The sequence below is a fragment of the Lipotes vexillifer genome, unplaced genomic scaffold, assembly GCF_000442215.2.
Source record: "Lipotes vexillifer unplaced genomic scaffold, Lipotes_vexillifer_v1.1 scaffold543, whole genome shotgun sequence".
NCBI classification, from domain to species: domain Eukaryota; kingdom Metazoa; phylum Chordata; class Mammalia; order Artiodactyla; family Lipotidae; genus Lipotes; species Lipotes vexillifer.
Window position 1 is genome coordinate 4,965,386 of NW_006799055.1, and position 17,465 is coordinate 4,982,850.

At 41.9% G+C, this 17,465-nt stretch overlaps 1 protein-coding gene across 1 annotated transcript in view; it reads right to left on the minus strand.

The window, feature by feature from the left end:
* TNFRSF19 (TNF receptor superfamily member 19) overlaps window positions 1–12,760 on the minus strand; it is a 69,447-nt gene extending 56,687 nt beyond the window's left edge. Inside the window, exons 1-2 of the mRNA XM_007471460.1 lie at window positions 12,692–12,760; window positions 9,957–10,067 (exon numbers count right to left, since the gene is read on the minus strand). Of these exons, the coding sequence (XP_007471522.1) occupies window positions 9,957–10,067; window positions 12,692–12,760 (180 nt within the window). The remainder of the gene's footprint in view (window positions 1–9,956; window positions 10,068–12,691) is intronic.
* Window positions 12,761–17,465: the final 4,705 nt, after the last annotated feature.

The window sequence follows — 17,465 nt, forward strand, 5'->3', positions numbered from 1 at the left end:
AAGAGGTAGGCGTCTATGAACTGGTAGCAAACGTCAGAAATGTTGCTTTTCAAGCCAGGCTGATACAGGGGGAAAGTGTATATTTTCCTGCATTGGAGCCAAAGACACATCGGCCACTTGCCAGCTAAGTTATTTTGGGAACTCTCTGACCCTCAGACTCTTCATCTGTGAGATGGGATAACAATGCAGGCCCTACAGGGTTACTCTGAGGAATAAAACGGAAAACATATAAAGCCTCTAAACTCTAAATCAAGCACAGGTGTCCGTAAATAAATGATACCCATGGCCATTACTATTTTGGATTCTCTACAGCCCAACAGACCGATTTTCTTGATTCTAGTACAATAAAGCTTCACTGGGGAATAAAGGGATCTTCAGACCCCAATTTTTCTAGGCTACTTCAAACATCACTTTCCACCTAAAACATTTTTATTGAATACAAATTTTTCTGAAACGAATCCCAAGAACCTCCTCTTCTTTTTTTTTTTTTTTAATTTTTTTTTTTTTTTTTTTGGGTACCCTGCACAGGCTCAGCGGCCACGCCTCACGGGCCCAGCCGCTCCGCGGCATGTGGGATCCTCCCTGCCCGGGGCACGAACCCGCGTCCCCTGAATCGGCAGGCGGACTCTCAACCACTGTGTCACCAGGGAAACCCCCAAGTACCTCCTTTTGAAAATGGGTACAGAAGATAGAATTTAACCTTTCCTGGTTGAATCCACTACACCGTCGTACAAAGAACTAGGCAGTCCTGGGCCTGTGGGGCCGTTCTGCTGTTCTAAGGCCTCTGCCACGTGGTCAGCGGCCCTCCCTCCCTCCTGCCGAGCAAACTAGAGAAATGATCTGACTAGAAACGAACTTGAAAGAATATACACAGGTGTGTTGACAGTTCCATCTCTTGTGAGAAAGAGCATATACTTTAGTGCTGGGAAATCTTTGTGCTTCTTTTTTGATTCCTGGCCGTGTCTAGAGTTTATATTGTACATGAGCACCGCTTTGACCAATGAGTTTTTGCCATGTATCGTTGTGTGTGATTTACATGTCATTAGATTTTATAGAATGAGGATTTCATGAAACTTTTTTTTTTTTGGTTCACTCTACACTGGACCAAATCATGTACAGAAAGAAAACAAAGCCAGGCTCCAAATGCATCATAGCTTGCCTTTATTAACTGGATATTGGCTTACTATTTCTGCTTGCAGTTTATATGCTCTGGTGGCAGCTGTAGCAATTTTCTTTGGGGTAGATTTAGGTGAGGGGTTGAGATAAGGCTTTGTATCATCACTATCACAAAAGAGTACCAAAATGTACAGAGCAGGTACCATGAGCCATACTTGTACAGAGATTGATTATTTGGGGGAATTTTATTCAAAATATATTTTCTCTCAGAAACAGACTCACAGACACAGAGAACAGACGTGTGGTTGCCAAGCGGGACGGGGGGTGGGGGGTGGGGGAGGGATGGAGTGGGAGTTCGGGTTTAGCAGATGCAAACTAGTATGTGTAGGATGGATAAACAACAAGGTCCTACTGTATAGGGAACTACATTCAATATCTTATGATAAACCATATGGAAAAGAATATGAAAAAGAACGTATGTATGTATAGCTGAGTCACTTTGCTGTACAGCAGAAATTAACACAACATTGTAAATCAACTACACTTCAATAAAATTTTAAAAATACATACTTTCTCTAAAGTATTTGCCATTTAAAAAAAGAGTATTAGAAACACAGCCTAATATTATTTTTAAACTTTTAAGAATAATATCATCACTTTCAGTTCATGAGAGTCTAAGAAGTGTATGAAGTGACCATTCCACATGTTAAATTAACTAGACGTCTTGAATTAACTAGAAATTCAGAGCAGTTATTTCCAAAGAATTACTGTATAGCATCCAGGGCAGCAACCACATTTAGAGCTGATTTGTCATATTTCTGAAGCACCATAAACGTAGAGACGCCATGATTATTTGAAATCCAGGCTATAAAGTACAAAGCATATAAATATTAAATTACCCCCCATACAAATGTCTACCTTGATGTTTTTATTTCATTCAGTAAAACAAGGTGGTTAAAATGCCTTGAAATCTTCCATATTAAGTTCAATAAACAACTACCAAGAGAAACGGAAGGAGGCGAAACAACGGAGAGAGAGAGACAAAGACAGAGAGAGTGACAGAGACAGAGAGAGACAGGGGGGGTCACCAGCCCCTGTCCCATGGTAACCCGTCTTTCCATCCTCCGTCCCTAACTTCCTACTCCCCCACTATGCCATGTCTGGGGAAACCTCCCAGACACATCCTCCTCGTGTGTGGACAACTATTCTGCGTCTCCTTTTCGTTCACCCCGCTCGGCGCACTGTGGGGAGCGCTGGCATCAGCCCGAGCGCGGGTTCCTCCACAGGGATGCAGGCTGGTACCCCACGGGAGCTGCTCTTACTCATCACTGCACCCAGGCGCTGGGGCACAGAGGGTACCCTTCGAGCGCGGCCAACTGAGCTGGCGAGCATCAAGTGATCTAATTGGGCATCTCATGAAAATACCAACAGTATTAGATCTTTTAGTTTTTCCCGTGTTACCTCGGGGTACAAGGGGGCGAGCTCCCAGGCACAGTGCTTCCTCTGGGGACAGAAGCAGAGGTGTGGACAGGTCCATGGTAACGGGAGGAAGGGGCAGGCTGCCCACACTGGCTCTGCTCAGTCTTTCCTTTGACAGACTCTCTGCTTGACCAAAGTCTGCAGGCGTCTCTGAGCCACTTTTTCAACTGCACCCTGTTCTTAGGTCTGGTCTTGAAGAACCCGGTTGTCCGAGGATCCTGTCCAGTTGGTTTAGCCAGAATCCCCCATCCTCAGTACCTGCTTATTCTCCATATCTGACCTCCCAAGCCACCCACCCTACCCCCCGCCCCAGGTGATGCCTGGTCCCCTGTCCGCCTGCAGCAAGAATCCTGGCGTCTATTTAGCCAGGATCCCCCTTTCTCCGCTGTTTCCTCTTGGTGAGTGTCCACCCTGACCCCCGCTCTGCTCCTGGGCTATAACCCCCCATGTGTCCACGTTGGATTTGGAGCTGAATGCAGTTCTGGAGCGAGGTCTCTCTTCTCCTGTTGCAAAAGCTCCTGAATAGAATTTGTTTTTACCGCTCTTACCTCTGTCCTGTTCTGGTTTTCTTTGACACTTTCCAGGTTGTACTGAGTTCTCCCTCTCAACAGTTATTAGAAGGACTCTGTGTGTGTGTGTGTGTGTGTGTGTGTGTGTGTGTGTGTGTGTGTGTGTGTGAGGCTAAGGGAGGGGGAAGAGAAGGGGGAGGGAAGAGTGAGTCAGTCACTGGCCTGGGCTCCAGAATTAGCTACGTGTTTTATTTTTATGGAGGACGGTCTGCCATTAATATCAATGCTAGAAATGCATTGAGGTTTTAAAACAATATGGCAGTTCGTTATTTTTGAAATTATGACCTGGTGCCTTAAAGCTTAAAGGAAATACCTAGGACTTCCCTGAATCGCCAAGGAGACCTTTTTATTAATAAACTTTGAGGTGGGAAAATATGCACATGGATAAAAAAGAAGCATTGCCATAGGGTTCCTACTTACTTCCCCAAATCATAAAATAAGTGACTAACCCTTGGCATCTGACATCGCCCCCTACCCCACCTTTCCCAAAGCCCACGTCCCTGGAGCTGTCAAAGGTTCTCTGCGGGACCACGCTTGAGTCGGCCTCCTGAACCTTCTCCCGGCCCATCTGCGCGTGGCCTCGTGAAGTCTAGTTGCAGCAAGAACCCTGCGGGGTTGGTTTAACCAGGGCCCTCACCCTCAGGGTCCTCAGCCTCCCACCCGACCATCCCACCCTGTGTTCAGCGAGAATCCCGTCGGTCGGCTTCAGTCAGAAACTCTCTGCCTCTCATGTCTCCTGGTAGTAATTCCCACCACTGACTCGACCCCTACTCCTCGGCTATGAATTCCCACTTATCGAGGCTGTATTCGGAGATCAGCCCCTTCCCTCCCCCCCTGTAAAATCCCCATGCCTACTGCAAAGGTTCTGAATAATGCCTGCCCCGCCAACTTCAGCAAGTGCCACTGAATAACTTTTCTTTCACCGTAGTTAAGCCAGTGTGTAATAAAGAGCTAATGCTGGGTAAACAGATGGATGAACAAATATTGTGTAAAGCAGTATTTGCTAAGGTTTATTATTAGTATTAGTATTAGTACTACTACTATTATTTTATCCCAGGGAGCAGAAGCCTGTAAGGGCCACAGCCGTATCTCCTAGCTGGTAAGGCCAAGTCTTCCCCCTGGGCGGGTGGAGGTGTGAGCAGCTTCCTTATCTTGGTTCCAAAGCAAGAGAGGGCTGGGACCAGCTGGGCTTCTTCCAGCTGAGCTGGGGGCAGCCGTGGCTCTGTCACTCTGCCCAATATTTTTAAGCCACATTTGGTGGCTTTCCAGTAGCAAAATGACTGAAAGTAAACAGTGCTCATATCCCCTTCTTTCTTCTCTCCCTCTGCAAATCCAGAACTGAACAAAAAACACCAGTGGATCCCACCTACACGCTGGGGGAGCAGGCCCGCCCCCCGACAGGGGAGATCCTCACAGACCATGAATTATCCAGGAAACACATCCAGGGGCCCCCGGTCAAAAGCACTATTTATTTGTACAGCCAATAAGTATTAACTTGGGTTCTTTGAACTTTGAAAGCTCAAACTGGACAGAGAAGTTATTTATAAAGAAAATCTAGGGCACACAAATGGAAATGACAAATTAGATTCAAGTGTGGCTGGTGTTCAGCAATCAGCTTTTTAATTTCCTTGAAGGAAACAACACCAAAGACATATCCCCCCAACTTTTGGTTTGTGAAAACCCATAGTTGAGTTTTCTAACGAAAAATTACAAGCTAGAGCTTGTTAATATCTGCCAAACACCACTGGGCTTGCTTAGGTATAATTAAACACAAATAAAGTGAGCGACACTGTAATTAAATGGCAGAAATGAATCTTTTTTATGCTTGAAAATTACATTAATTTTTGTGTGATTTTCTTCATAAGGATGTAAACAGTTTTCCAAAGAGGAGATGTCTTTAAAAATAGGAAGCCCCGCATGCACCCGCGGGGAGGGAAGGATGCTGTTGTTTACAAGAATTAACTTTTTTCACATTAACTAAAGTCATCCCAATAATTGCTTAGCAAAGCTTACTTTGAAAACCATTCCAGAGACTTGAAGTCTGTTTCCAGAGGCTCATGCAAAAACTAGTTTCCTGATTTACTGCCGGGAGGCGATCGTGTTTAAAAGCACACTGTTGGCATTAATGCTCGGTGCGGAGGAGGGGCCGTGGGCGGGCAAACTCTAGACGGTGAGAATTCAAGTCTAATGTGGTCACTTCGGGAAAACAAAAATCATCTCCCGCTCACTCTCACGAGCCCCCAGGACGCCACCGAACACTCACGCACACGGTCGTGGTCAAAACGCCCAGCGTAGCTTGCTTACAGAGCCATGGAAATCAAACTCGGTATTTTTTGCCTCGGAAATAGGAAAAAGACATTATTCATTATCTTTATCATAAACTTTCAAAGACTAAAAATTAAACCCTGCAGTGAGGGAGAAAGTAAATAGGGCTCAAGGGCATAAAGTCCTCAACACAGACTCTAAATGGCTGGGTGACCCGTCACATATTTTCCCAAAGATTCAGGAAAACGACTTCCTAAGCTGAGTTACTAAAAAGAGCCGAAATGACAGAGATGGCGCTTGGGGCTCTGTGGGAGGGACCTGGGAACCGAAAGGTCTGCTGAGATGCTACGGCTTTGCGTGGGCCCAGGGCAGCGCTGGTGGGCGGAGCCAGCGGAGTGGGAGGGACAGGTGGGGACCTGGACAAGCGCAAGGCAGGCCCGGAGGAGGAGGAGGGGGGGGGGGAGGAGGCTGCTGGGAGAAGCTCCTGCATCGCACACGCTGGGATATTTGTCTGTGTTTTCAAAGTTGGTCCTAAGCCACTGCTTCTGGGGGGAAGTCGATCATTCTAGAACAACACTGTCCAATATGACAACCATAACCTCACATGGGGAAACTTAAATTTCACTACTTAAAATGAAATAAAATAAGCAACCCAGTTCCTCGGTGACACCAGCCACAGTTCACGTGTTCGATAACCACAGTGGCTCGTAGCACCCGTGTTGAACAGCACAGGTAGAGACCATGTGCGTCAGCACAGAAAGTCCTTCCAGGTGCGCTGTCTTCGGGCATTATCAAGACGGGAGGCAGACGGTGACCCCAAGAGCCCCCCGCCCGACACTGTCACTTACTTACAGTGATGGTGGACACACCGACTAACCTCTGTGTCGCATCTGTAAGCAGGGGTAGTTATATATATATACTCCCCACTTAAGACGTATGCTGTAAGAATTCCTTATGTCATACGAAGATCACATAGAACCTGGCTCACTATAATACATGTTGGCCAATGTCAGCTATTTTCATTGCATGGTATATATCACAGACTCACAATTAAAGACATTTTGAGAGGGAGTCCATATTTTTTAGGTTAAGACACACCCTGTAGATGAACACACGCAAAGTATCCAGGGTGAGAGGTGAAAATAAGTACTCGTTTAAAAAGTGGCCAAAGATGAGAAGGGTACTGCTCTCAACAAGCATCAAGGGTCTTATTGAACCTGGAGCTGCTGCGTAGACTCCTTACGCTCTCACAATTGAAAGGAAGTAAAAAGCGGTCGGGAAGCGCTGACCACACACCACAGGTGAGCAGAGCACATGCTGCCCCTGGAAAGCTCTTCCAGCACCTTCCAACAAGCCCAACTGCATGTCCCAATGTAGAGGCCTAACCGTGGGAGAGTAAGCCATACCTCGTGAAAAGGCAGCACTGAATGCCTTCCAAAGAAAATAATAATTAGGAGTAATAAAACCACAGATGGAAATTTTAACTATACCTGCTTACCCAAAGTATTTCCAAGCTTGAGTTTTAAGGTATAGATATATATTTGTAATTTGAAGAACCTCATGACCCGGAATTTATCTTGGATAGACATGATAGTAGAAAAATGGACAGAAGTTTTCAATCATGCTTAGTACAGCAGAAAAAGTTACATAATAATGTTAGAATAAAGATGATTAAAAACTATGGTGAAAATGCTCTTTTAAAAACTCTTAATATAAAGAAAACTGTAGTTGTGGATATCAATAATTTGATCCAGCTTCCCTACTTTTTCATAACTAATTATAAAATATTTGCTATTTATTGTGCTTTCAAAATTTCAAACACCACTGGTAACCAAAATGGTACACCTCAGTTAAAAAAGTAAAGACTCTTGTACTCATCTGCTTCATTACAAATTAACAGGTAACCCCCCCGCCACAATGATATATTTAGTATTCCAAGCAACAAGCAAATAGACTATTTATAAATGTAGTTATCTAACAATTTAACAAAAACTTAGTCTCAGTGAAAAGAATAAATTTTGCCTTGATTTGCAAAGCTTGGAAGTGACAATTGACCAGCTGAACATACTTGTTGATTTAAGTGATTTATCTGATTTTAATATACTTAGAACTTACCCTTCTTTCCTTTGAAAGATATATGTTCTTGCTAAAACTTTAATAAAGGCAGCCTGGAAGGAAGAAACTGCAAATTCATGAGTGGACAGTTTAGAAATTTCCAGCTCCAAAGTAATTGTTTATAAAAAACTCACATCCTTTGCCTTAATTAACTAGAAAATAAAAATGTATTTTTACTTCCATAGGTATAGTTGACTCCTTTGTCTTTCTTATGTTTTACATTTTAGACCCTGAGCGAGGCTCACTTGCTAATTTTATTTACTAAGAGCTAAAACCAAGCTAAAAGACTTGGCAAAACATTATTTGCAACACACAATCACACATTCATTAACTTTTATATTACTAGATTTAACTGTCACCTTTTTTTCCAAAATCTATCCAAGGCTGACAGATTCATCCACTCCTTGAGCAAAGATTCACTAAGTGTCTGTTACAAGGAGCTGGGCGGTCGGTCTGTTTAGACAGTGAGGGTGAAAGCTGAGGGGTTGCCTGCCTGCAGGGTGGACACCTCAGGACAGGCAGCAACACGCTCTACATTTGTAAATTTGTGCTTCTGAGCGGGTCCTGAGAATCTAATATTTCAGTGGCATCGTTACCTTTACTTTTACTCTTTCTCACTCAATATTTTGTCCTGGTCTTTTTTTTATGAGGAAAATGATCATAAATATTAATAACTAAAATAAGTACACACAGGCAGCGTTATTCAGATTGTTTCCTTTTGATTGCTCCAATAAAGCTGGACAGCTACTGCAATACTCAGGGAAAATTACTACCTAATGAAAAATACTTCTTATGGATATCTGTGGGAAATTATGAAATACAGAAACTGTTATCAGATAATCTCAGAGGACGGATTTAAAAAAAAAATACTGCTAGCTGATAGAACCTTCATCTTCATTCTCTAGATAAAGGATGAAGGTTAGGGAGCAATTTCTTAGAAATGATTCACTCATCTTTTCGAATCTGTGATTCATTCATATTTTCACAGAGATCTGACAAAAGAACTCTGAGGGGTAGAAACATCACTGTTTTCCTCCCGGGCACAATAGCATTCTTAACTAGTTTGTTGACAGATCCTAGATATGCAGGCCTGCTGTTATAAAGGACCTTTTTACATCCAACAGAGCAAAACCTATGTCTGAAAACTCTCGTTACTACAGTCCACAGGGATTTAAAAAACATCGGCCAGGGTGCTTCAGCAACTAGACACCGCAGAGTTCAAAATTCAGCCAGTTCCTTCCAGGCGGACGGCACAAGAAGCTGAAAGCCAATATATTAAACACAACACCCAGAGAGGCCATCCACCAGGAATCACTTGTGGAATGCATAATTCTTTGTTTCCTGCTGTTTGCAGATCATTGATCAAAAATCTATGAATGACAAGACTCAAATTCAGAGAACAGCAGACTGTAGGGGAAAGGACTTCTCTTTGAAAAGTCACTTTAAAAGACACATCTTTTGTTCCTTTTCTAACAGGAAGACCTTGGTGCATTCTTTAGAACAAAACGATACATCAGTTGTCCACAACCAGTAACGTCTTCAAAAGGTCAGAAAATAAAGCAAATGCATGTGCGGCTCTGAACATGCTCACAACAAAGAAGTCCCCGCGAACGCCCAGAACTCTGAATCCACCCCGTTGGATCACGGCTGCTTCACAAGCAGTGGTGAAGATGAATGCATTTAAGATGCTCCTGGGAGTAGCATATATACTCAAAGTGGGAAAATTAATAATCATACTGGCACTGTCAAAGGAATGTTCAAAACTCTGCCTTTTGGAAAAGAACTGCGACCTTGGAGCCTGGTTACTTAAGACACTGCTGGGCTCTGTTTTTCTTGACTAGTAATTGTAACCTTAATTTTAAGAAAAAGAAGGCCCAGTAAATAGTACTGTTACCATTTTCTGTTATCAATGCTTTATTTTTAAATCTTTAGTAGAACGCTGGTTCTTTTTAATTAAAGCGAATAAACCTTAATGATTCTATTCTTTTTTTTAAAATTTATTTTATGGAAGTACAGTTGATTTACAATGTTGTGTTAATTTCTGCTGTCCAGCAAAGTGATCCCATTATTCATATACTTTTTCATTACAGTTTATCACAGGTCAGTGAATAATTCCCTGTGCTATACAGTAGGACCTTGTTGTTTAATGATTCTAGTCTTTCAATAAAATACAATAAACACTAAATTATACACAACAGTGACATTTATTGAATTACGGTTATTAGAATCTATTTCTTTTATCTCAGTAAGACACATGAATCGAATGTATTGAAAAGGGAATTGTGCAGTATTTGGCTAAAGGGACATGACGAACCAAGAAATCTTCACTAGTCATTAACTGAAAGAATTTAGCTGAAAAGAACGCATTTTAAAGACATAGATCTACAACTTTCCCACACACCCGACAGTTACCTTGGACAACTCCATGCCTGGCCCACACTGCTTGCAGAGAACACAATTTCCTGACTGATTCCTGAATTCCTGTTGTCCACAGTCTCCTGTTTCACAGATCACTCTACATGCCTGAAAAAAATGTTTCACGTTATCTTAAGGGAAGTTAATTCTATTTTTCACAAAAAAAGGAATAGTATCTTCAGTGTTATTCACATAATCACTGAATGTAAACATTAATTCAGAGTGAGGCCAACTCAGTTTTCACTTTAGGAAGAATAACCACTTTCTGGAAAAGTCAGTGGAACAATTAAATCAACAAGCCTGATTCCTCTCTGTATTCCTTGAATGAGAGTTCTCTTTTTCTGGATTTAACTGCTATCTTCTTCTGACACTTTTCTGAGTACCCAAGGTAAAAACAGGTAGAAACTGCTCTCTTTTCCAAGTAAGAAGATGTATAAAAGAACAGTTATGCAGAGACCGAGGTCCTTCTGCAACCTGAAAAAATCTGAATTCAAGAATTATATTTTTGCTCTTTAAGAAAACATATTCACCCATAATGAGTTGAATAAATAAGTAAATGGAATACATATACTAGTCCCAAGAACTTTGCTATTATCCTTTAGACATATCTGATACCCAGCTTTGATGCAGAAGTTTTTCAGCTGAATTCCATTTACTTAGAGTTCATCATTCAAAAAATTCTGACAACTGTGAGATCAGTAAAATTCCTGATAATGATGAAAATAACAATGGCCCAATTCTCTGAATGCTTCAGAGTAAAAGTGTCATGTAAACATGAACTTACTTTCCTACTGATTGCCATTTTGCCACTTAAATTGGACCTAACAATATACTTTTTTTAAAAAATTAAAGTATAGTTGATTCACAATGTTATGTTAATTTCTGCTGCACAGCAAATTGATTCAGTTATACATATATATACATTCTTTTTCATATTCTTTTCCATTATGGTTTATCTCCAGATATTGAATATAGTTCCCTGTGCTATATAGTAGGACCTTGTTGTTTATCCATCCTATATGTAATAGTTTGCATCTGCTGACCCCAAACTCCCAATCCATCCCTCCCCCATTCCCTCCCCCTTGGCAACCACAAGTCTGTTCTCTATGTCCTTGTAACAATAAACTTTGGTTCACAGCATAGGACTTAAATGGAAAGATTATCTGCTTTGCAAAAACAAAGGTTGTAAGTCATTTTCAAGATATAGTCTTTATTTCTTATTTTACCTAAAAACGTAAGTTCATCTTATACACACCATCCTACAAAAGTGTGTATATCTGCTTCTTAACAGACGGTATTTCATTAAAAATGTTGATATTAGGGGCTTCCCTGGTGGCGCAGTGGTTGGGAGTCCGCCTGCCGATGCGGGGGACGCGGGTTCATGCCCCGGTCCGGGAAGATCCCCCATGCCGCAGAGCGGCTGGGCCCGTGAGCCATGGCCGCTGGGCCTGCGCGTCCGGAGCCTGTGCTCCACAGCGGGAGAGACCACAGCAGTGAGAGGCCCACGTACCACAAAAAAAAAAAAAAAATGTTGATATTAACAGAATCTCAGACTGGTGACAACATTCAGTTCAAACTCTTACATCAAGCAGGGACTCCCTCAGTAACATTCCTGACTATTGACACAATTTTGTTTCCCTAAAGGAAAACTGAGAACCTTAGGAAGGACTGGGGGAACAGAGGCTGGTGTGTGTCATGTCCACGGCACAAGTGCAAAGAAATGGTTTTTGATGGTTATAACAATGGGAGGTTATTCAGTACAAACTGCCTCCACCTTGGAGCAAATATCTATAATGAAGTCAGCCAACCTCCTTAAATAAAATCACAGCCTTAACCTCTAGAGCAGGCAGGAGGGAGAATCCAAGGTGGGGTTCAAGACCAAACCATGATTTGGGGCTAAAGGTCTAGTAATCACCTCCCACCTTTCTTAACCCTCATTAACAACCAATCTTAGAGGAGTTTGGTTTTATTTAAAGGAGAGAGGACATTCCCCTCCACCACAAAGACACTGCATCGCTTTGAGAAAGAAATGCCACAGCTTCTCTTGTGGACCATTTCTTCCAATGTTTAACAACCTCAACTCAAGGAAGGGATGTTTTCCTTACATCTATCTGCATGTCAGACTCCAATCGGACCCCATTTCCTCTTACTTTTTCTTCCAAGAAGACTTCACGAACTGTCTTCAGTGTAAATAATTCTTTTTATATTTGTAGATCATGACTGCATCTCCAGATTAAATGTTTCAGTAATTCTTTTGAGCACCTTTATAGATGTTTTGTGTTAAAGCTTTCAAACATTACAATTCTCCATCTGTCTTTGATTCTTTTTGAAACCAAGAAGGATATAAATAACTATATAAAACAATAGCATTTAAGAAATGATTCCTAATTTTTCACAAACTGTGAAGTCATGGGCTCCAAACTAGAATCTAAGGTCTTGTTAGGCTGTGCTCTGAGAGGCATCTGCCTATAAACTCAGTGGAGCATCATTATCATGCAGCAACGAGTGATGCTGTGATTTTATGATTTCATCTAGATTTAAATAAATAATTGCGACCATAGTTACACAAGTCAAGACCCAACAGCAACCTTTGACTTATTAATTAAATGCAACAATGATAAAATGAATTTGAAAGAAAATTTTAAGATATGGGGTTAGAAATAGAAAATAGATTGGGTATTAGTTCTATGAATTCTTTCCCCACGTTATTATGAAAGTAAGAGCTGACTTACCAAACAGGCTAGTAAAACTACAACCGAGAAAAATGCTTTCTGTTGTTCTAGTAGCACTTTGAAAGCCATCGCTCTCGTTAAATGTGTTTCTGGTTGAAGAGCTCTAAAAGATAAGAAGATACAGTTAACATTAATAACATGAGTGACTGCATTCTGTATTTACTATACAATGTTACCATTTACTATATACACTAGTAAAACATAATATTATTTAGTATGTTAGTAAAACATAACACTATTTATGTTTTAAAAGGAATCACCTTTTAAAAGGGTACCACAGACAAGTACGATGTAATTCTTTACAAATTTAGGTTATGAGAATTGAAGCTTTGTCTACCTACACAGTATATACAAAACTCCTGCTGGCTCTGAGTTCCCAGGCTACACATGCCTTTATTTTTTTTCTATCCAAGTCTCTACAGTGTCCAGTCGACTTCACCCAGCAGAGAATTACATTCAAACTGTGACTTATAGAAAACTTCCATTTATACGGGTTTAGTCGTACAGGATGATAACAATGATAAAATAACAATTAACACATGCTAAGCACGCCATGCCAGGTACTATTTTTAGCAGAACTCATTTCATCTTCACAACTACTCTAGAAGGTGGATACTGTCATTATCTCCGTTTTAGAGATGGGGAGACTGAGGCTCGGAGTGGCCTGAGTCACTTGCCCAAGGTCACATCGCCAGTGAGAGGCAGAGCTGGATGCAAACCCAGGTGGGTGGCTCCAACGTCCCCGTGTCACATACACCTGAAAACAACCTGCTCCGTTTAATAAAAACTGTGTGCTTGGGTATTGGGCCTTCAGCTCCACTAAGAAGCAGAAATAGCTAACATCTGGCATTTGTGAGCTCTTCCCCAAACCAGTGCACTGCAAATCATCTACTAGCAGAAAAATGAGCACTTATTTAAAACCATCTAAAAATCATTTACAAGTGATGAATTGGAGGCACTACCCTGACATTTCAAGAAAAGATAAACAAAGCCTCTTTATCTTTACCAGGAATGATCGAAAATGTAGAAACGAATCTGTTTTGTTTTGTTTTACAGATTCACTCCATGTCAAGAGAAGAGATTTATTTGAAAATTTTTAAAAAGTGAAGACTCACCTGGTTGCTCCATTGATCAGACAGAGAAAAAAATGGTTCCGTTTCTCTTTAACAGAAACCCAGAGCAGATAACCTGACTAATTGGAAAGAAACCAGAGCAGAGAACCAGAACCAAAGAGCTCAAGAAAAACAGCAACAATAACAACAAAGGGAAGCGGGCTGAGCAGGCTGCTGTCCTAACCGTGGACCAAGCAGCCAGCCAGGGGCGCACCCCACCCCCGCCTGGAGACCAACCCAGGTGGTCATCCCAGCTGCCCCAGCAGGTCCAACCACCAGGGCAATGAAAAATCATTTTTAAGCTTGGCTGAATGAAAGACCCATTTTGAGTGAATTCAAACGACTTTTTTTTTTTTTTTTTGCTTTTCCAGCTTCTTGGTCATAGCTTTTTTCCCCTTGTATATCTCAAAATCATCCAGCAATTACCCAACCATGCAACCTGCTGCTGTCTAGACACAGGATTGGGGTCAGAAGATAAAATCACATTCTCTGAAAGGTATGCTTTAGGCTATCTCTTTCCCAGCAGGGTCTTCAATTTTTTTTAATGTGTTAATTTTTTAAAAGTAAAAAACAAAATCTACATGGAAGTAAACTAATATGGAAAAGAGGGTATAAATACCAAAACATTTACATAAAACATGAGAAATAAAGAGATCGATAGAGTCTGTCCATAATCGGTCGATATTTGAGCATCCAGTTTACACAGAAAACTCTCCTGGGATACGGTGCAGATTACTGTGTAAGGCACACAAACACTGCAGCATCTTCTAGTAAAGGCACATCAAGCTAGAAGTCATGGCGCTATGATTCTGACTTTGTAAGATACACCCATTTTGTGTACAAAAATAAATATGCCAACATATTATCAATGGTTTAGGTTTATACTGTGACGATCCAGGTGAATTTTTCACCCTCTTTACCGTAAAAACATCTTTGTAGTGTAAATATTTCATTAATAATGGAAAAAATATATGTATAGTGCTCTTGGGGCAAAAAAGGTAAGTAACATGATCCTTTTTGAAAGTTTACAAACTAAAAAAGATGATGAGATAAAAACCACATATACACTACCAAAAAAAAGGAGAAAATTTGAACAAAGTGTACTATGATTTTTGCATCACAAAAATTTTGGGCCTTTTTAGATGATAGGGTAGAAAAAAATTAATGGAAATAGATCCAATGTGCTGATTTGTCTTATCTTCCCAACACACATGCTAAATTGAGTAGTTTGAATGGCAAATACAAAAGGAGCATTGCTACACCTAAATTTCCAGGGGTACAGGTGGGTTTGTCCCTGCATTTATCTTCTGAACTCCTCGGCCCGGCACCTATGCCCTGTACAATCTCACCCGCCGGCCTGCCGGTCCCATCACGGGTCACTGCTCTCTCTGCCCGCCCAGCTCAGCTGTACCCCGATACCCACAGCTCTTCTGGACACCCGTGATCCTGCCCTCTCGGTGTGGACAGCCTTTCGCTTTTTGGGTCCCTCTGGGAACCAGCTCAACTATCACTCTGCTGAATGTGGTCCCCAGCCAAGCAGAGTGAAGAGAGGTGCTCCCTGGGGTTCCACAGCCCTTTCCACATCCATGGACAAGACCCATCACACTGCAGGTCCGTTTCACTCCCAGATTGAATGTGCCTTTAAAGCATCCAATTTTAGGATCACACCTAGAATTCTCTGTATTCCCAGTGTCGAGCACAAAGGTGCTCAGTGAACGTTTCCGGAATTAACTAAGTGAATGTCGAAGCACAAAACAATGAAAAATACATTGTGGAAAACACCTGACATTTGTTTGCACGTAACAGATCTAATTCTTCTGTGGTGAACAGGATAAAATAAACATTCTGTTTCAGATTTATATAAAATCTTATTGCCTTCTCAAGGTATTCAGTGCCTTAGATTAGGACACAGGATTAAATGATATAGTGATGTATTTTTAAAAATCCTAATTGGCTTAAAAAACGCAAGCAGCTCTTCACAGAAGATTTCTTACACTGGGAGCTGGGGATTGAACTGTGCCACTGAAATACGCCACTTCTGTTTTCTGTGGCTTCTTGTTTAACCTGGCTTTTTATACCAAGAGGCTGGGGTGTAATTTAGACTTGGGTGGGTGATCCTGAGAGCTGTCAGGGTGATATAAAGGCCAAGTTCAAATAGTATTCTGCAGGTAAACCCACCATAACTGAAAACAGCCTGGGCGTTATTGAGAATGGTCACAGGAAAATGGCAACCGGAACACCTGGGTTTTCAGTCCCATTTCTTAGCAAAGTCACTCTGAGACCACACATCTACAGAGACAAAAACTGACCCCTTTTCATGCGGTGAGCTGAGGGTCTGCTGAAATAATGCAGGTAAGATGCGTAGCCCAGGGCCTGGGACAGAGTAAAAGCTCGTGGTTGTTGATGTTGCTGTAGTTCCTGCTGTTCTTGGGAGCATCACTTACTAGCTGTGAACCTGACCCAAGTCTGTTTCCTTCTCTCTGAATTGGGCATCGTGACAGTACCGCCTCCTGGACGGCTGTGAGGAATAAGTGAGCTTAACAGCTGGAAGATGTGACTGTTCCTGGCCCAGAAATAAGTGCTCAATACTCATTAGCAATGGTGGCCGCCACTGTTAGTGATATTATCCTTGAGGAGCGAATGGTCCAGGGTGTGTGACAGTCCCTGAAGGCTGCAACCTTCTGGACAGATGTGGGACATGATGCAGACAGTCGCAATCGAGGGGCAGGTAGCGTTTCAGACCTCTGGACTGAGGCTGCAGAAAGCGTTCGAAGACTGAGAACAGGGTCAGTGTGAACTTAGCATTCATGGTATCAAGTACTGTGTCAGTGCTTTAGACTAAGTACAGCTTCTTTCCTTACTACCTACCCTCTAAAGTAGATCTTTATCCCCACACAGTGGGAAGAACGCTGAGGGCCGAAGGACACATGTACCAGAAACAGTGGAAACCAAAGCAAATTCACGCTTGGTGACCCCGAGGCAGGGCCCTGGTGCTCTGCCAGCTTGACCAAGGGCTGTACCCACCACGCTGAGCATCCAAGTCCCTTCCACTTAGCACAGTAGGACTACATCCAACTGGTCAACACGAACAAAGCTATGTAACCACATAACACGTTGAACGAACACCAACTGTGATTAAGCAGTTATTAGGTGCCTGAAAGGAGGTGGTGCCATCTGGGGGAGGACGCCGCAAAGGTATGCTTTGCAGGGAATCCCAGCTAAGCAGGGCTGCGGAGACTTTTTATACCACCTGGCCACAGACTATTTAGAAATAAACAATTTAGCCCTTGCAGTGTTATAAGCATGACCTTGAATTTCCTGGAAACAAATGAAATACCTTATGAAATGCTTTGGCATTCATAAAAAGAAGGAAAAGTTAATGAAATCACAAGCATTTAAGTAGTAATATTTAAAATAAAAACAAGGCCATAAAAAGGTATTTACTGAAATTGCTTTTAACTTCTGGGTCTGGCCAAGGTAAAGAAATGCTTTTATAGATGGAATTCCGTGTTCTGTTTATTTGGGGGAGGGCTTGTCGAGCACAAGATACACACATTATGAGATTATGTACAATGGACCCACAGGGGTTTTCACAGTTTGCTTAAATATCAGGAGAAGACCAAGGATGCTGGTTTACAGGAATCTAGGTGTGTGGCATTCCT